This window comes from Fukomys damarensis, unplaced genomic scaffold, assembly GCF_012274545.1.
Source record: "Fukomys damarensis isolate Sample0158 unplaced genomic scaffold, DMR_v1.0_HiC HiC_scaffold_7, whole genome shotgun sequence".
Taxonomy (NCBI): Eukaryota; Metazoa; Chordata; class Mammalia; order Rodentia; family Bathyergidae; genus Fukomys; species Fukomys damarensis.
This window is the reverse complement of record NW_022900919.1, coordinates 3,604,474-3,625,013: the sequence shown is the minus strand read 5'-3', so window position 1 is coordinate 3,625,013 and position 20,540 is coordinate 3,604,474. Positions and strand designations below refer to the sequence as shown.

Below are 20,540 nucleotides of genomic sequence, written 5' to 3'. Positions count from 1 at the left end.
TTTTCTTTAATAAAAAAAAAAAAAAAATTTTTTTTTTTGCTCTACTGGTGAATGAGCCCAAGATCTTTGCATTGTGCTACATCACCAGTCCTTGGTTTATTTATTTAAGTGTGTGTGTGTGTGTGTGTGTGTGTGTGTGTGTGTGTGTGTGCATTATTGGGGACTGAATCCAGGACTTTCACACTGAGCTAGATCAGCCCTTTCCATTTCATGAGTCGTTTAAGCTTTGAGCCTAAGTTGCCCTGGCTGGGCTCCAGCTTGTGATCTGCCTGCCCCTGCCTACTGAGCAGCTGGGTTACAGGAGGGTGCCACTATGCCTGGTGGAAATGTTTCTTTATGTTGGTTTTGGTGGACCCCGCGGTGGACCAAACTAAGGGTCAAGGTGGTCTTTGTAGGAACCAGAGATCTGAGGATGAAACGTGCTGTGCTCCCACGGGGAGGCTGAGGCAGGCCCCGGAGCTCAGGCGCTGAGAGCAGTAGGGACAGCACAGCAGGTCCCTCGTCCTGAGCTCACACACTGGTATGTTAGTAAATATGAAATCTGGGGCAGCAAACTCATGGCTGGCATTTTTACTTACTCCTTTCATCTACTTAGCACCTAACAATCCTTCCGGAACTTTCTATTTGTGAACACAACCCCGCACTTTAGAATGAGTGCACTTGGGGGGCAGTTTTCTGTCTACAGCAAAATCCCCACAGGGGCACCGAGTTCCGGCTCCCCTCTCCCTTGCCGGCTCGCGCACCCTCCCAGTTATCTGCGTTCCTGACCCTGGGTCCATTTCCATACGGCTTGGGACCAGTGGCAGTCAGGGTTTGCCAAGGACACATCATTTAGTGGATTATTTTATAATTCACCTAGAAGTCAAATGCAGAGGAGTGCAAGATATCTGTCCACATGCTAGAGACCCGAAGAGTCCAGTGAGGGCCTGGATCCCTCAGCCGTGTCCTCCACACGTCCAGCTGAAGGCCTGGAGCCCACAGCAGTGTGTCCTGCAAGTCCCTGTGGAAAATCTGCACTGGGGAGGCCCAAGGCCAGTGGTGGAAGCCAGAAAGCCTGCACCAGGGGATTGAAGGATCTGTGCCACCAGGCTGAGGGATCCGCACTGGAGCCAGGAAGTGGCTGAAGGCAAAGACCAGAGCTCCCTGACAAGAAAAGCAGCCATTCTCAGCGACGGTGAGGCCCCAGCTCCTACTCCAGCAAGAACAACCAAATTCGCATCAGGGAAACCACCCGCAGCAAGCTTCTCCATGAAAAGCAGCAGCCCCCAGTCCCCCGCTCCAGCTCTTCCTGCCGATGCAGCAGTCCTCAGGAGGGTCTTCCACACCCAGACCACGCGGACTCGGTGCATGTGGGTGCGCCCCGTTGGCCACAGGTCCCTTCTCCATTGCTCCCGGGTCTCGGCAATTGTGAGTGAAGCTGCTGCGACCTCCGCGTGCAGGTTTTTGTGTAGACTCGGTTGACGCTTGCCTCTGGGAGCTAGTGTGGGTGGGCATGAGGGGCGCCCGCGTCTCGGCCGTGGGACCTGGCAGTGCCTTCACCTGAGCAGAGCTGGGGGGGTGCAGGAGAGCAATGCCGGGCTGTGCAGCGCCAGGATGGCGGCAGCAGTGCAGACACCGTGAGCGCTTCCCTTCAGCTGCAAGTAGCCACCGGGGCGATCCTTGGCAAGAAACACTCACAGGCTTTCACATTTCACTGCCACAAAAATTGTGAGTAATCACAAAATCAAGAGAATGATATAACAACCCCACAGAGCCGCTGCCCAGGACCCTCGTCCTCTGCAGTTTCACGGGCGCACCAGCATATTGTTCACTGGTGTCCTACAGTGCTGCCTCGTGGGCTGGTTCTCCTCTTCAAGACAATAAATAAACACCATTTGGCCTGCACATGATCAGACTTCTGCAAATGCGTCTGGAAGCTGGTTCCCCACAGGGTGACTGTAGGGCAGGATCACAAGCAGACATAACTGTGGCTCCACTTGGTGGTGCCAAGTCACCCTGTGACAGTCCTGTCATGGGCATCTTGGGGTGTCTGCCTCCTTCATCAGCAGCGTTTTGTACTTCTGTCAACCTGATACAGGGGGAATGCTACCTCAGCTTAGTTTCAACTTGTATTTCTTCTCATTTAAGGGCTATTTTCATTTTTGCCCATGAACTACATACATATATATATTTTCAGGTCTTAGGTTCAATTCCTAGTACTGCAAACAAGAAAAATACTATCATAGTCAAACTGGGCACTGTAGCACATGTGTGTACTTCCAGTGCTTGGGAGGCTGAGGCAGGAAGATCATGAGTTTCAGGCCAGCCTGGGGTACATTGCAAGTATGAGGCCAGAATGGACTACACAGTGAAACAGTTTCACAAAAACAAACAAACAAAAAACCCTCCAGGAATAAGAAGTGAATTCTTGTTTTCCCTGGTAGCACTGCCCAGGGCAGCTGTGAGTGGATGAGCCCTGAGTGGAGTTTCTTGGGCTGAGACGCTGCACCCCAAGGGGCAGGAAGGGGAGGTGCAGACATCTGTTCATTCACTATGTCCTGTGCTGTGCCTGTGGGCTTGAACTGGCCCAAGAACTAGAAAACAGGTAAAGAAAACAGAAAGACAGAACTTCTCAGTTAGAAAATCAAGAAAAATTGTATTTTAACTGAAACACTAGGAATTTCAATCCAAATGATCACAAGAGCATTGTTATTTCAAATTCCACTTGTACATTAAACTTATATCTTGCAACCTTGCTTTCCTCACTTACACCAGGGAGGGGCTTTGTTTGTGCCTTCCGGATTTCCTATGTAGACCTTCATGTCATCTCAGCTACTTTTGGGGGGCTCGATAAGGAATAAAAGAAAGAGACAGAGACAATTTTCAAAGTATGAAGGGGGGAGGGGACCAGGAGCAGACCTGCCTCTAGGGTCAGACTGGAATAAAACTCTGAGTTTGGGCCACTTTTCTTAGCCAGCGAGAAGCTCAGGGGAGGGGTAGCACGGAACAGCCACTGTAGAGACTGGGTGGGTAAGGATTCAGTTAATGAGGAACCAGATTCTGTCCACACCCAAATGCCTGCATAGTGACAACTGCTCAGCGGATGCTGTCTTGCCTCAGGAGCCAGGTTATCAGTATTCCGCCCATAGGCAGGGGGCAGGCCTTCCGCAAACTTCTTCGTTACCCAGGCCAGATGGCAATGACCTTGGGACTGGGAAATCGGAGTTAGGTAAAGTAGCCCAGTCCCAACATAAGAGGTTAGTGATAGATTATTTTGCGTTCTGTAAAAGTCAAGCAAATTCCCATTTATTTCTAATATACTGAGAGTTTTTACCATGAGTAGGCAATGCATTTTGTAAACTATTTCTACACATACTGCTGTGATCATGGCGACTTTTCTTTTTAGACTGTTGTGACATATTAATTGGCTTTTTTTTTTTAAAACAGAGTTTCAGTATGTAGCCCAGGCTGGCCTTGAACACATGGTGATCCTCCTGCCTCAGCCTCCTGAGAGCTGAGATTACAGGTGTGTGCCACCATGCCCAGCACGCTAATTGGCTTTTAAATATTGAAGCAACCTCAACTAAATTCCACTTGGTTGTGGTGCATAATTCTTTTTAAATTTGAGTCCAAGGGAGCATTATTATTGTGTCTAGTGAGCATCACACCAGTAACTCAGGGAAGGAGTACAGTAGTGTGTGTTAGCAGCTTGGAGACAGGTCCAGGGTGGGGCAGGTAAAGAGCACTATAACAGAAAGAGGAAACTCCAGCCTAAATCAACAGCCAAAGCACTAGAGAAGAGGGATGGAAACCAGAAGGGTCATTTCTTTTGGAAAACTTCCCATATCTGAACCAAAGCTCCTCGTGCTCTCTTGAAGGGCCAGCTTCCTGCTGCCGCCCTGCCCTTCAGGCTGAGAGAGGGAGTGTTCCATGGCCAGAGAAAGCTGGCCAGGGCCCCAGGGCCCCCAAGCTACAGCCAACACCAGGTGTCCATTGTGCACAGCACAGGGGATGACCATGCTGACAGCCTTCCATCTGTACTATGTGGAGAAAGCCCTTTAGTGTGAAAAAGCCTGCTTTACCAGGCACAGACGTGTGGAGTCAGGGGCACAGAGTCTTTTTGTTTTTACCCCTTTGGTTTCTTGATGCAGGATCTCACCATGTAGTTCAGGCTAGCCTTAAACTTACTGCCCCAAACTCTGGCAATCCTCCTGCCTCAGCCTCCTGAGTTGCTAGGTTTTCAGGCACGCACCAACATGCCTATGCCATAGGATGTTAAAGAGAAACAAGAAACTCAATTTCCCAGAAGACAGAATGAAATGACAGCAAATATGAGTTGGAAACCTAGTTCCATGTTCTAATTTTTTGCAATCCCACATTTCTGCTTTTGTACCATAAGGCAGAAACCTCAAGTCTCAGAATCACTGTGCTTAATGTTTATTTTTCCCTCCATCCCTGCCTCCTTCTCTTTGATAAGATCAGGTTTCTCACAGTAGACATTATTTAAATTGACAGCCACTTTGTTGTGATTGTGTTTTCATCTCTGGGATTTATGGCAGGATCAAAGAAGAAAGGGTGACCCTGGACCATCCCCTTTGTTTTCTGAGGAGCAATGTACTGACAATTTAAATCAAGGTCACTCTCTTCTGCTGACATTTATCAAGATGACCTCTTACCCCGACTCTGACACTCCAAGTTGGCTTTCATCTCCAACCGTGGACTTCCGCACTAGACCAGAAAACAAAGTTTCCATACTCCATCTTAATCACCATTTATCAGGTGGTTCAGGTCTCCTCAGCCCTTCAAAGTAGGAAAAGATCGTATTGCTCACCTCGGCAGGAGCTCCAGCTCTGCTCTCTGATGTCTGCTCCCTATACGGGCTTCGTTTTGTGTCCAGAATCGGGTTCTTTTGACAATGTGCTATGAAGCCATGTTGCTGTACGTTAAAGTCCTTTTCTCCCCTGCGGTGCTGGCCTGGAGGGGGCACCCCTGCCGCTGCTGAGAGTTTGTAGGCCATGTCGAGGCCAGCAGGCCTCAGAGGAGCCCGTCAAGAGTTGGTCCAGGAAGAAGCCCTGGGAGAGGGGAGTTTAGGGTGTGGCGAGAGGGAGTGGGCGTGGCCTGTCACCATCCCAGACCCTCGCGGAGCGGTTCCCAAAGCCCCGCTCCTGGGCTTCTGAGGGAACTCCGGCAAGTTGTCCATAGGAAGCCTAGACCCGAGGACGGACTGAGGGGTGGGATCCTGCACCGCGTCTCAGGACCCGGATGTAGATGTTCTCGCGGGTTTTCCTGAGATTTCGGCAGCATAAAAGGGTGCACCGACATAGCTTTCCCCAGTATCCCTTGCTGTGTATCTTGGGTGCTGCGGGTGCTTTTATCTCTGCTCTCTCCCGCTTTGTCTCTTTACTCCGCCCCAGCTCACTCTGCAGAGCCGGTTTCTCTCCCACTCTTCACTTTGACTTTCTCTAATAAGCTTTGCCGCTGCTTTTTGCTCTTTTTGTCCAGTTCTTTGTTCGGGACAAGAAGAACCTGGCATTAACTCCAGAATGAGAGTCAAGTAGCCCAAATCTGGTATCCCAAATCAAGCACCGGATAATACCTGTGCAGAGCTACATGCCGCCTGGCTGCAGGGCACGCAGGTCCTGCGTGACTCACTCTTGCGAGCTTTGTGTCTCACACCTGGCTGAGGTGTCACGCTGTCCCAGGAAGAGCACAAGTAGCAGGACAAAGAGCTTCATGGCACCACAGTGAAACAAGTTTTTATCAGGACTGTGTCAAGCCTTGCTTCAAGCTCTCCTCGTGACCATGAAACAGTCTCCTCCTGTCTCACCCGGTTCTGAGCTACCCCTGTCCGGCTAGAGGCCATCATGGGAGGCCACCTTCTGAGGCCTTCTTGGGCCCAGTCCTCACGGGCTGGCCTAACTGCTAGTGAGGGAAGTGACTTACCTGAGGGCATCCTGTTCACAGTTAACCCACTACCACAGGAGAAGTCCTGCTCTCCAGAAATTTTCCAGAATCTTCTGTGAAGAAAAAGGTCTGTGGGGGGGGGGGGCTGACCTTCAACTCATTATGTAGCCCATACTGGCTTTAAACTTCAGATCCTCCTCCTCAGCCTCCAGAATGCTAGGGTACAGGCTTGTTCCACCACACCCGGTTTATAGCCATTTTAATGGAGACAGGAATTCCTGTGTACAGTGATTGAAATGAAGAACTGTGGATCTGGGCCCGTGAAAGGGCAGGCAGTTCCCTCCCCCTGCCTGGCTTCTGACCTCTCCTCTGGGCACATCTCTGTCCCTCACCTTGGCGTTCTCCAGCACAATGGGCTGTGAGGTGTGGTGCCCCCTCCCAGCAGGCAGTTTTCACAACCACAGCTCAAGGCCATGGCACTGGGGATGTGCTCAGCACTGGGGGAGGGTGGGAAGGCGACCACTAGTGGCTGCAAGACAAGTGCTTTGGCAATCAGATTGTTCTCATTCTTTGCTTTCCATGAATTGAAAGAGAATCTAGTCAGTTTACAGGTGGATAGGCCAGATCATTAAGAATAATTTTTAATGACCAAGTATTTACCTAGTAGGTTTTAAAAAAAAATACAAATAAGAAGTAGAATCTTTATAACGCCAGACCTTCCATTTACCTGGGTGTATGTATGTGGGTTTTCTCTATGCTTACTGTCTTAGTCACTTTGTCATCACTCATGCACAACACTTGCCACCCACAACTTAAAGGAGATGAGGATTCTTCTGGCTCATGTTTTTAGACCATAGTTGCCTGGCATGGTGGAAGGACCTGAGTGAAGGAAAGCTGCTCAACTCAGAGGGGATGGGAGCAGAGAGAGTAACAGGAGGAGCTGGGAAGAGCTAGGCCATGCCCAGCAGCACATCTGTTAGGGCCAGATCCCATTCCCGAACAGGAAGTCAGAGATGGCACCCCCTACTCCTGTTGGTTCTTGTGATGTCCTCAGGTCATCTTTTCTGTTTTCTTCTGAAATACTTGGCTTTTTCTTGCTAGAATTTTCAGTGACCAATTTTTCCTGTATTCCACCTTTGCAGTATCCATGCCACTGCTCCAACATTAGACTGCCATGAAATTTCTTCTGCAAGATTAATTAATCCTCCACCCTTAATCTTAGTTTCAGGCAAAATCTCTGGATATGAGCAAAATGCAAACAAAATTTCTGCTATGGTTTAACATACACTGTCTAGAATCTTAAAAAAAAAAAAAATGCAGTCTTTCTTCCCAGTAGGAACTTCCTGAGCCTGGTTCTTTACCAGCAGCTTTTCTAGTAGCATTTTGGTCTTCTAAGCTCTGACCAGAATCTCCCATCAGGTGTCACCTAAGGTGTTCTAGCTCTACTTTTTTAGCAGACATCTCCAAACTTTTCCTAACTCTTCCTCTTCCTCCAAACCAGTTCCAACATTCCAAATCACACGTCCAGGTAATATCACAGCAATGACTCCACTGCTCCAGTACTAAATTCTGTCTTTGGAGTTTGAGAAGATGGCAGGGTAGTGAGCAGCAGAGAAATTGCTTCTCCAAGATTTGATGTCCAGATGCTGGAATATAGCAACATGAAGAGGAGAAGAAGGAGGAAAGTGAGTCCCTAGGGTCCAGCAAAGATCTTAAGAGAGAACTGAAGCCCACAGGGCGAATGAAAAGAGAAACCTCAACACAGAAGAAAGAGGTGGCAAGCAGCACTTTTTTCCTGAGCCCTGACTTACTGCTTGGAGAGGCAGCTCGAACCTGCAGACACATGGTGACTACTAGCTTCCCCCAGAGGCCTCCACAGAGAAATGCACCAGTGGAACAGAGCAGTGCACACAATGGATGCAGTGGCTGGTGAGGTATTTGGATTCAGACACCCCACAGGAGAGGGCAATTGACTGGTAGCCATCTTGGAGAGGGACCAACTAAGCTCAGATTTAGAGCAGCTTCAGGCTGACTCCATCAGGAGTGGAACCAAGTTCAAGTCCACAGGAGGTCAAAGAGCCAAGTTCACACTGGCAGGGAACCGAGTCAAGTTGGCAGGAGACATAGGGAGTGTTGCAGACTGAACAAATGGGTTTCCAACCTCATAGCCAGAAACCATCCTGTTCAGAACTAAAGGTGCAGACTTACTGAGATTATCCACTATCATGCCATAAATCTACAGCTGGCTTGCTGGATTAAGCAACACAGATCTGGGCTCTATCTGCCCAACTTGTCTACTTGTGCCAGCCTTGAAGTGGACATTTTTTCTTATTTCTCCTCTTTTCTTGTTTTTGTTTTATTTTGTTTTGGTTCTTGATTTTTTATTCTTGTTTTTATATGTATGAATACTTCTAGATTTTTTTTTGTAGTTGTTGTTCTGTTCTTGTTTTAATAACTTTCTTTTCTATTTTTCTTCTGTCTTCATCAGTCTTCCAGAGTTTGCATAATATTCCTTTGTCTTCTAGCCTTGTTTCTAATCATTTCCTCTTCTATCTCTCTGTTCCCCCCAACCCTTTTAAAATTTTATCCGTGAGGGTAAAATTAACGTATTGAGGGCATATTTACTGCATATAATTTTCTGGTTTGTTTTACCTTTTGTTATACAACTACAAATTCTGTCTTAGTTACTTTTCTCACTGCCAATAGACAATACCCAACACCCAAAGTCAAAGAGGAAAGGTTTATTAAGCTCACAGTTTGTAGAGGTTTCAGTCTGTAATCCACTGGCTCCAAGGCAGGGTGGTGTGGCAGAGGAGAAACAGTTCATGGTGGACAGAAGGCAGCAAAGTGAGGGGACAACCACAGCCCTTTATGTCCCTTATACTTATTCAGTTTACTTAGGGTGGGTAGCACTCACATCCTTAATCCTGTGCCCTTGATCCTAGCAGTGTATCATGCATCAATCCCAGCGTCACACACTCTACATTTAGTCACATTTGAAATAGCCCCATCCATAAGTGCATGAGGTTTTGGGGGATATCTAGACACAAGCCATAACACCTTGCAAACTTCCAAATGGCTTTGCAGGCCATTTTACATCTAAACCATAACACTTTTACATATAAAAAGGCTAGGAATATAATCAGTTCTGAATCCTATTTATACTACTGATAATAATGTTCATTCCTGGGTATGTGAAATAATTTGAAAACAATCTCACTACCACTCATCTCACAATAAGTGTTTCTAAAATATGTGTATTTCATAATTATTAATAAAAAGCCATACTGTGGTCATTTTGTTTTAATAGAATGTTATTAATAATTGGGAAGATATCACTTACCATTTAGAGGCATGTTTAAAAGTTAAAATTTTAAGTTGCTATACTTATTTTTTGTTGCAGAAAATCTGATCATATGTTTCACCCCAAATTTCTATTTTTATTTTACTTGGGAGGTTTTTGAGACAGGGTCTTGCTATATATAGTTAAGACTGGTCTTGAACTCACTGTGTACCCCAGGCTGGCCTTGAATTCATGGTGATCCTCTTGCCTCAACCTCCTGAGTGCTGGGATTACATGTGTGTGCCACGACCACCAGCAAGATTTTTAAGCATAAAACTTGGCATGATAAAATTCTGTGAGGAGGGAATAAAATATGAGTTGAATGAAAAAAAAAACAAAACAATGTAAAAGTAAGCTAACAAAGAGTTGATTGCACATTTTTAAATGTGGAGGATGGTGAGCATCCAGTTCTTAGGCTGTTTAGATTCAGTTGAGTGCATTTGAAAAAGCATGCAACTTTTAGAATGTCAACATATGCCGAAAGTTACAATTTTGGAAACTCCTTCAATGTATGATTGAAAATCATACATTGAAAATGTGAACTGAAAATATGCAAGGGCGTGTGTGGTAACAACACTGTCCTAGGGAATCACAGCAGTGTGGATGAAGAATGTCCTCCAAAGGTCCCTGTGTGGAGGGTTCAGTTTTCAGGGTGGTGCTGGTAGAACCTTTAAGAGGTGGGGCCTAGCGGGAGGCTCTTAGGTCTTTGGGAGTGGTGCTCTGGAATGAACTGGGCCACCCAGCCCTGGACCGGAAACATCCAGAAGTATGAGGTAAATCAGTCTTTTCCCTTTACAAGTCAGTTGTTTCAGGTATTTTGTCATAGTGATCACTTGATTGATAAAGGGATGAGAGCACAAAGGTTCACAGACCATGTGGAGAGAGCCAGGGTCAGAAACTGGTATTCTTGAGGTCACCAGAGGCCAAAAGTACTGATGTTACTAGAAAATAGGTATTTCTGAGGGACATGGGGGATGGCTCTGTGCTGATACACCCACAGGTGCTGTTAAACTCTGGGAAAAATAAAATTGAATGAAGAAGGACTGTTTAAGCTCCAAGGTGATAAAAGTACATACAGAGAAAATTGCAAGAATTAACCATGTAAAAACTTTAAATTTGGGTAAGTCAAAAAACACCTCACTAAAATTAAACTTAATTTATTACAGTAATGGTCTCTAGATCCTTCTCCACAGAATCCTAAAAGTACAGTGAGGCATGGCATACCTCTTTACACTGTAAAGATGGCTTTTTATGAATTGTAAATGTGGCATCATATTTTAAATAAATACAATGAAAGCAAAATAATAATATAAAATATACTGTCATCCTTAAAAAATACACCAACAGAAAAAAAAGAGAGAGAAAAAGGAAGGAAAAGTAAAAATACACAAATGATTGACAGCTGGAAATCCCAAGTTTTTTTTCCATATATGTTCATTTCTTTTCCACTCATACAATTTGTTTGAATGTCTTTTATTGATTTGCTATCTTACTTTTTTCCCACAAGCGTATATAAACAGCAAAAAAAGTACCTTAAGTAATTAATTAATTATTAATCTATGATTACATTATTAAAATAATTATTAAAGTTGATTGGAAATGTACTACCGGATTAAGTTCATGAGGATCCTTTCATGTTTCTCTGGATGAACGTTGCTCAGTGCTAGATTGGTAGGACTCAGCATCCAGTCTACTCCCGTGCTAGCTTTTTGCAGACACAGTGCTGACAAATCTCGATGTGCAACGGCCTGACTCTTGCTGGCCAGTGATATTCAATCGTCTGGATGTCTTTGGAGTTTTGCAACCCAAATCATTTGGAATTATTTCTAAATTTGAGACAAAAATCTCATGTAGTTGAGGCTCTGGTTAAACTTGTCTTCTTGCCTCAGCCTCCTACCCCAAGTGCTGGGATTACAGAGATGTGACACCATACCTGAGGCCCAATATTTTTTGATAAAATACACTTATTCATGCTTTCAGCATACTGTTGCCAAAATGTTCACATTATATATTCAGACCACTGGCTCTATGGGGAGTGTCTGCTGCTTTAAGCTACGAGTCAATCTACCTGTAACACATTAGTCAGTTTGTTAGAGAAAAGGAGGCTTGAGTTTTATAGGCAATGAGATGGGTTCACATGCATTTTGACAACTATCACACAAAAAAAACTGAGAAATAAAACATAGAACCCATCCTTTAAAAAGAAGTGTGAGCCAGGTATGGCAGCTCACCCCTGTAATCCTAGAACTTGGGAGGCTGAGGCAGGAAGATTGTTATGAATTCAAGGCCAGCTTGGAATACATAGTGAGTTCAAGTCCAGTCTGAACTATATAGTGAAGTCCTATCCCAAAAAATAAACAATAAAAACAAAAGGACTGTGACTGACAGTCCAAATTAAAGCAATGTTGATGGACTAGAATTGCATAATCTATTCTATTACATTATACAAACAAGACAGCGTTCAGGATCACTGATTACACCAATGAAATCTGCTGAACAGCTGCACTGACATTCATGGGTGGGACTGTAGGGGAGCCAGGATATCTTTTTTGTATGCGTATGGGAAAATGTATTGAGTGCCATTGTTTGGGTCAGAGAATAATTAAAAAGATTTTTTTGAGGTACACACCAGGAATTGAACTCAGGACCTTCACCCCAAGCTACATCTTTAGTCCTTGGTTTATTTTTTATTCTGAGACAGGGTCTCCTAAATTGCTGAATTGCTCAGACTGAGCTCCAACCTGCAATCCTCATGACTCAGCCACCAAGAGTGCTGGAATTGTAGGTACACATCACCATGCCCAGCTATAAGAATTAATTTTTATTTATTTATTTATTTATTTATTTATTTATTTATTTATTTATTTTTATGTTTTGTTTTTGTTTCTGTTTTTTGAGACAGGGTCTCACTATGTAGTTGAGACTGATCTGAAGCTCACTATGTAGCCCAGGCCGGTCTTGAACTCAGAGAGATCCCCCTGCCTCAGCCTCCCGAGTGCTGGAATTACAGGTGTGCACCACCACGCCTGCCAGGAATTAATCTTTAAAACAAAAAAGAGTCTATTATTTTTTAGATAGTTGACCAAACTTCTCCACTATCCACTGCCAGAACACAATTTTAATAATTTTGTTTTTTTCTTCTTGCCACCTTTCTTTACAGTGCTGGGGATCGAACCAAGGCACTGCTAAGTACTCTGACACTGAGCCACATCCCCGGCCCATTTATACCTTTTATTAAAAAAAGCGAGAGCATATGGAGCATTTTATGTGACCACATAAAAGCAAAGGGCTCTGCATTCGCCATGAACACTTCGGGATCTATCTGTGCACTTGAGCGTGCTTTCCTTACTGAATGCTGCTCCCCTCTGCAGGAAGGGCCCTGAGAGGAAAGAGGTGCACTCTGACAGTCTTGGAAACCATCCTGTTAGAGCGCAGAGAATCAGCCCCACTGCCGTGCCTTCTCCTGCTGTCGGAGAAACTTTACCAAGGAACCTGAAGGAGAGGACACAGGCATTTTGGGATCCAGGGCTTGCTTTGCTTTGCCATCCTTAGCCCTGCACTGGGAGCTCTGCGTCCTTTGACAGGGATTTGTTGGGCGGGGCATGGGGAGGCCACGCCCACTGCTGCACTCAGCACAGGCCTCGCAGCACCGTGGCAAGAGCAGCCTTGAGCTTGGATCCGGAACACCCCCTAAAGGCCGGGTCTTTTGTCACAGTGAGGAGGAAAGCTGACTAACACACAGGGTGTGTGGGTGTGATTGTCTCTCCATCTCTTTTGGGCTGGGGGAGGGCGCAGCCCAGACTCTGCCCCGGAGGGTGGTGGGCTTCAGCTCTGCAGCCCATCCCATGAGGCCTGACCTGGCGGCCGTGGGCGGGAGAGACACACAGGGAACAGAAGCAGCACTGGCTCAGTGTTGAATGCTTGTCCACATGCCCAGGCCCCGGGCTGGATCTCAGCAGAGCAAAAGACACACGCCTGTAATCCCAGCATTCTGAGAGGATGAGGCAGGAGGATCGTGAGTTCAAGCCCAGCCCAAGTGAAAGCCTATCTCAACGTAAAAGCTAAAAAAGGGCTGGGATGTATGCAGCTCACTGTGAAGGTCCTGGGTTCAGTCTGCACCTGACAAGCATCTGCATCAGGGTTAGTGGCAAGTGCTGGGGACTCAGGGAGGTGAAGCCCTCCGCTCCTGGGCTCCTGTTTGCAGACCTAGCACTGTGGTTAGAAATGCATGTTCCCTGGACCCAGCTGAGACCACTGAATCTGGATCCCTTGGGGTGGGGGGAGCAGCAATGGCTCCAAAGGCACCACAGGTGGCTCTGATACCCACTGCGATTTGAACACTTCAGTCTCCTTTCCCAGCAGGCAGCGGGGACCGTCCCCCTGCTGGCTTTCCCTGAAGGTCCTTACTCAGGGTCACCCACTTACCTGAGAGATACCTGCGAACTCTAGCACATTGGTTTCCAGAGCACCTGTTTCCCTGAACACTGGCCCTTCTGTTCCCCAGATCTTCACTTGACAAGGAGCCCACATGCTGGATAAGAAATCAAATCCAACTCCAGAGGAAATCGGACTGTCACTGGCTTCCAAGACTTCTCAATTGGTGGAGACTTTCGGGGTGTGGATGGAAGTGGGGGAGACGGACACTTCATCCAAGAAGTCCCAGTGAAACACATGAGTAATGCTGAATATGCTTTGGAAAGGAAATCCCAACACACACAAAGGGTGAAATGCCATCTCCTGATGAATATGAAGACCATTCATCTCTCCATTATGAAAAATGAAACAAGTAAAAGCATTTTTCCTATTGCCAAAGAATGAAGAAGAAAAGAGAAAATAGTGTCAGCCTATGTTACAGGGAAGATAAAATGGGATCTACATCCGACTGATTGGCTGTACGTGATGAAACACCTGTAGATCAGGACTCACCGTGAGAGGGGACCCCCCCCTCCATATGGGATCGGGAAATGGGTAACTGGGTAACTGTGCTGTTTGGAGAACGCAGCTGAGCAGCCACGACAACTTCTCTAATCTGTCACCAAGGGAGTGTAACGGGCCCAGACAGTCCTGCCAGAACTCCTGGCTCTCCCTGTCCGCGGCTCTGCTTCATGTAAATCCTACTTGCCATATTTCCAGCGGAACTAAGCCTCGTAAATGTGGAGAGAGGAGGACACGGAGGTGCAGACTTCTATCTGGGCGCTCGAGACTGACAGGAGTCGCCCGCCGGCATCACTAAAAGACTCTTTTTGCTCCTATCTTCATGTTAAAGAGTTACCTGTGCCGGGGTCCTCTCTGTTTCCTGCTTCAACAGGGGCAGCCAGGCACCGCAGAACATCCCTGCCATCTCAGTGCTCTGTGAAGCTGAGGCAGGAGAATCACAGCGTGAGGCCAGCCAGGGTAACTCATTGAGACCCTGTCTCAAAATGAAAACCAATACGAAACAACTTATAGAGGCTTACCATACAAAGTCATGTTTTATTTCTTAGCATTGCATCTATAAAAATAATACACATAAAAGTTTTTCTACAGCATTAGTAATTTTAGGATCTTTTAATTATAACAAAATCTCCAACCACATTAACATGAAGGAAAAGAGAGTAACTGAATTTATTAAGATAAATCCACCGGATGAATATTAAATACACATTTCCAATCTGTACTCCAAGAAAATCTTGGAATGTGCAGAAATGCTGACAAACCTGCAAAGAGCAGAATCCAAGACCTCACATCTGTCACCCACACTGTTCCAGTCCTCCCACCTGCCCTCCACACGCAGAGCGCATGCTTGGGGGCCCGGGGCCCTGCTGCCGAGCACTGCATTAGTGGGGACAGCCACGGCTGTTTGAAAGTGTGCCCCACAGTGTCTCCTGACTGTTTCATAAGAGAGAGGGATGCACGACCTCGAAGTCCTCCCCCGAGACTTGTCACTGTCACCCTGGCGGTGCAGTCAGTGTGAGGGTAGACGCTGGAATCGGCCCAGTCACACTGAACGCTTAGAGAGCTCCAGGACCAGCGACCCCATTCCTAACGCCAGAAGGGAGCCTGAAGACCCCCTGGGGATTGATTAGCTATTCGTAATAATCTTTATATTACGTTTGAAAGTGGGAATGTGCCTGTGTGCACAGAAACATCTTGGAAGGAAATACACCAAAATATTAAATATAGTAACTTCCATAATATAAAACTCTCATCTGCGTTTTGAAATATTTGCAGGTTATGAATACTTTTATAATCAGATAAAATATTTTAATATATAGGCTAATTTGTTTCATTTATACAGCTAGGTCTTTTTAGTTCCCTGTAAAGAAAGTTTTGTGCTATTATCTATGAGTTTCTATTTTGTAAGAGTCTTTTTTGTTTTGTCTAAGACTTGGTCTTTAACATTTTGGCCATTCTTTCAAGATTATGGTACACAGTATATTAACTAATGTTCTTCTTTAATTAATTGGTTATGAAATTTTGATTTATTTTCTCATAGAAGACTATTTTTAAAAATCTTTGTTAATGTCTACTTGTACTACAATGAAATAAATTTTTGAAATGAAAAATACATAATCTGATAAACTGTTAAAGCCTGTGTTTCCGGGAGAAGGCAGCAAAGCATGCTCTTTCCGGGCCGCTGCCCCTCCGGTCTCCCACCCTTTCATTTTCTCCCGAAATCGACTCCGTGTAATGCACCAGGCACTGCGGTGCACACCAGGACCTTCCGCGTTATTTAAGGACATTTCTGCCTCGGAGACCGGAGGTGTCTTGCTTGCTCTTCTGTCTTCCCTCCTTTGTGTATTCTCTGACTCTTCCTCCTGTCCTTTAACGCGTGCAACCTGCCCTGACCAGAGGCGGGAGCAGCCTTCCCTGCATCCAGGAGGACCGGTCACTTCATTCCTTGCGCCAAAGTCAGGGGCAGCCTCGTCCACAGGTGCCCTGGGCCGGCTGTCTACACATCCAGAGGCTCCAGCTGTCCCTGGGAGCTGGTCTTTCCCCTCCTTCCTGTCCCATGTCGCAGTTTTTCGTCTGTTTTGTTCTTTGGGTTCTATTTTTATTTATTTATTTTGTACCAGGAATTGCACTTGGGTCCTTGCCTTTCGAGGGAGGCAGTGGCACCACTCAGCTAAATCCCCAGCTCTTTGTCTCTTTTAAGGAAACTGTTTCCTGAGGTGCGATTGTTGACAAAAAGCAAGGTGTGTGTGTGCAGAACTGGACCATCGGGAGAGGTGCGTGCAGCCGTAGCCCACCCACACGTCCTGCGACCCGGCTGCTGGGTGCCTTCGAGCGCTGAGGTTAGGCTGCCTTACAGGACGGATGCACCGTGCTGTTCAGGGGTCTCCGGACTCCGCCCCAGGGTGTCACTCTGAACCCGAAGCCGGCCTCAGCCCTGGTGATCGCCCCCCTCCTCCCTCTCGCGTCTGCTGTGGTTCTGGCTGCTCCAGACCCACCTGGGAGGTGCCAGACCGGCCTTCTGCAGTGTCCTCCAGGCGACCGAAAGGGTTTCCTTCCCGGTAAAGCTGAGCCCCACACACAGTTGCGGCTCGACACAGGTTCCTCAGCCTTCAGCTGGCCACAGACGCCTGGCTGCTTCTGCGGCTTTGCTATTGTGAATAGCGCTGCCATCAACAGCGGAGTTCAAGAGGAAAAACCAAACCGAACAGCGGGGTTCAGGTATTTCTCCACCATCCCAGACTCGGTTCCTTGGGACAAGTACCAGAAGCCGGCTTGCTGGGTCCTGCAGTAACAGAGGAAGCGGCCGGCGGTTCGGTAGCCAGCGCACCGACGCACATTTCCACCAGGGTGGAAGGGTCCCCTCCGCACCTGTGCGACACCGACGCTGCTCTTCCCTTCAGAGCGCTGTGGCTCGCATTTGGATTCCCTGGGGAGCAGTGACGCTGGTTCAATGTCCTTCCTCCCTTCGATTCCTTTTCTTTTTGGGTGTGGATCTGTTTCTTCCAAAGCTAGCTGTCAGAGAGATGAACCTTTCCTCGTGCAGCATTCCTGGCACTTTTACAGGCACCAGCGGATTTCTGGCCTCCATTCTGTCCATCCGTCGACACGCCCTGTTCTCATGGCACCAGGCTGTTTTGATTACTAAAGCTTTGTAACATATTTTGAAACCAGGGTGTGTGATGCTTCACGTTCTGCTCTTCTTCCTTGAAGTCGCCTTGGCTGTTGGAGCTCTTAGGATTGCTTTTCCTGTCTCTTCCTCTCTCCTCGCCTGTGGCTAGGCCTTTCCCTACCAGGCGGGGCAGAAGCAGCAAGTGTGAACATCCTCCCGCGCTGGTCTTATAGGAAGAGCAGCGTCTGACGTCCACACGGAATTCTCAAATCCAACTTTCACCGAGTCGAGGTCAGCTCCTTCTGCACCTATTCTGTATAGTGAGAGAGTTTGAGGTTTGTCAGTGATTTTCCTACATCTGTGGAGATGATCAAGCGACCCTTGCACTGCATTTTCTTCATGCTGTGCCTCGTTCGTGTGAGCAGGAGGAGCATCTCTGCCTCAGTTGTAGGCTGCAGTTCTGCCGCTCTCTGCCGACCTTGGTGTGCAGTGTCCTGCGGGCTGTTTACATGCAGTCCTTCGGCTCCCTCCCTTCCTCTTCCCCTCCCTCCCCTCCTTCCTGCTGCTCCCTCCTGCTCTTCCCCTTCTTCCTCTTTCTCCTCCTCCTTTTTTCCACTTCCTCCTCCTCTTCCTCCATCTCTTCTGCATTTTCCTCCTCCTCTTCCTCTTCTTCCTTTTCCTCTTTTTCTTCCTCCTCTTTCTCTTCCTCTTCTTCCTTCTCCTCTTCCTCTTCTTCCTCTTCCTTCTCTTCTTCTTTCTCTGCTCCTCCTCCTCCTCTTCCTCCTGTACTGGGAATTGAACCCAGAGCTATGAAAGTGAGCTACATCCCTAGTCCTTTAGAGACAGGGTCTTGTTACTAAATTGCCCAGAATGGGTTTGAACTGGAGATCCTCCTGCCTCAGCCCCCCAGACTTCTGGGATCATAGACATGCACCACTATTCTCAGCTTCTTTGCTGGAAGGTTTAAAAAATTGTTGCTCTTATAATCTCCTGATTGGGCTTCCTGTTGTTATTGGTGTGTTCAGACTTTGTATTTCTTCTTGATCCTGCCTTCATAGGTTTTGTTTCTTAGTAATTTATCCATTTCTTCTGGATTAACCACTTCATTGGTGTTTAATTAGTCACAATGTTCCCTCATGATCTTTTATTTCTGTGTCATTGGTAATAATGTCTTCTCTTTCATTTATTTTTTTATTTTCTTTATTTTAGTCAAGAACTTATTAATTTTGTTTATTCTTTAAAGTTTTGTTTTTGCACTGCTGGGGGTTAAACCCAGGTTCTTTGCACTGAGCCACATATCTGACTCTTTTCTAGTTTTTATTTTGAGACAAGATCTCCCTAAGTCACTTGATTGTCCAGGCTGAGCTCAGCGTTTCAGTCCTTTTACCCCACCCTCCCAGAGTGCTGGGATTATATGTGTGTCTGTCATGCCTGTGTCCTGCCAAAACAATTTAAAAAAAAAAAAAGCACTAAGGTGGGCATAGTAGTGCACACCTGTGATCCCAGCACTTGGGAGGCTGAGGCAGGAGAACTGCCAAGAGTTCCAGGGCAGTCTGGGCTACATAGTGAGTTTGAGGCCAGCCTGAACTACATAGAGAGACCCTGTCTCCAAACAAACAATCAACAATGGAAACAGCTCCAAGCAAAACCAACCCCTTAATTTTGCCCTTTTTTTCCCCCTAGTACTTTTTCTGTCCCCCATTTTTTTTTTTTTTTTTTACTGGAGATTGAACCAAGGGCCTTGCACTGAGCTACATTCACAGTCATCTTTAAATTCTAAGATATTGTCTTGCTAAATTGCCAAGTTCCCCAGGCTGGGTTTGAACTGGCAATCCTCCTGCCTCAGCTTCTGGAGTGCTGGGATTACAGGGGTGTGCCACCATGCCCAGCTGACTCACTGGCTTTTCAACAGTGTGCTATTTATACTTCATGTGTTTCAAAATGTTTTCATTTTCCATTTGTTTTTGATTTCTAGGCTCATTTTATTGTAGTCAGGAAAGGTTTTTGATGTAATTTAAACATTAAGTTAGCAAGGACTTACTTTGCGAGCTGTGTGACCATCTCACAGGAGAGTCTGCGTGCTTGCTGGAGGGACATTCTGTGTCCATCAGTTGGGTCCACTTGGTTCCTAACTTGTTAGTCCACTCTTTCCTTACTGATTTTCCTCTCTAGATATTCTATCTGTTGCTCGAAATCGGGTTCCGAGCTCTCCTAGTTTGCATGTTGCTGCCTATTTTTCCTCTGCAATGATGGCTTTTTATGTTCAGCTGCCCTGACGTTGGGTGGTATACATTTGTAATCATTGTATCTTTTTGTGAACTGACGACTCTTACCACCGCATTATAGGATCTGCCTGTGGTGACAGCGGTTGACCTAGTTTTTTTTTTTTTTTCTTTTTCTGCTACAGATACAACCTGCTCTCTTGACCGCAGTCTGCTGGGCGGTCTTTTCCCATTTCCCACTTTCAAAAGCCCACGTGTCCCCAAATCGGAGACCCTCCTGCCGGCAGCGACCCTGCACTCCCACGGGAGAACCCAGCAGCAGGGGCACCGGCCACCCCTGAAACGGGCTTCCTGTTTCCTAAACTCTAAGGCTAACTGGAAGAAGAGATGCTGTTGTGTGAGCTTATGATTGGTTTCACAAGTTAAAAATCTCTCCAGTCAAGTGAATTTGAAACAGGCAACAGCAAGAGTGCACGGGTTGAATTTTATAGAGGAAGCGCGGCGCCTCTGCCGTCCTTTTCCTCATCAAGTGGGCTGTGGGCTGCAGAGGTGTGGGGTGCAGTTAAAGGTCACAGCCCTCATCCCGGAGGAGAGGGGCAGCCCCAGGGGATCTCACCGCACCCCACCCTCAGGCCGAGGTGGAGACCCCAATCCTGCACGCCCCGGCAGCCCCGCCCCCGCGCTGCGGGATAAAATTATGCCATGAATGTGGCTTTCTCCTGGGAACATGGGCAGTGCTTACATATGCAAGACACTGTGTGATTCGGGAAGATTAAATATTGGCCTAAGCTTCCAAGGACAAAAATAGCCTCCTTGAAAAGGCTTTAGAGTGTTTCAGGGCTCTGGGAAATTTTAGTTCTCAAAAGAGCAGGATCGCTGCCAGTCCTGGGGGTGCCCGGTGCTGGGGGGGCGGGAGGGAGGCCGGGAGCGAGAGCCGCGCGGCTCCGAAAGGGTGCTGTGCTGGGTCCTCCTCGTGCGAACCCGGTCCATGGGACCGAGGAGTCAGGACAGCGCTCAGGAGTCCAGAGCTGCGTGTGCACGTGTGCGC

The 20,540-nt window shown here is 46.9% G+C and overlaps 1 protein-coding gene across 1 annotated transcript in view; it reads right to left on the bottom strand.

Moving 5' to 3' along the window:
* Positions 1-17,258, bottom strand: part of Atp10a (ATPase phospholipid transporting 10A (putative)) — a 135,597-nt gene extending 118,339 nt beyond the window's left edge. The window contains exons 1-7 of the mRNA XM_010612980.2: positions 17,191-17,258; positions 16,863-17,087; positions 6,276-6,380; positions 5,923-5,996; positions 5,399-5,483; positions 5,205-5,265; positions 4,811-4,899 (exon numbers count right to left, since the gene is read on the bottom strand). Of these exons, the coding sequence (XP_010611282.1) occupies positions 4,811-4,899; positions 5,205-5,265; positions 5,399-5,483; positions 5,923-5,996; positions 6,276-6,380; positions 16,863-17,087; positions 17,191-17,258 (707 nt within the window). The remainder of the gene's footprint in view (positions 1-4,810; positions 4,900-5,204; positions 5,266-5,398; positions 5,484-5,922; positions 5,997-6,275; positions 6,381-16,862; positions 17,088-17,190) is intronic.
* Between the last annotated feature and the right edge of the window lie 3,282 nt (positions 17,259-20,540).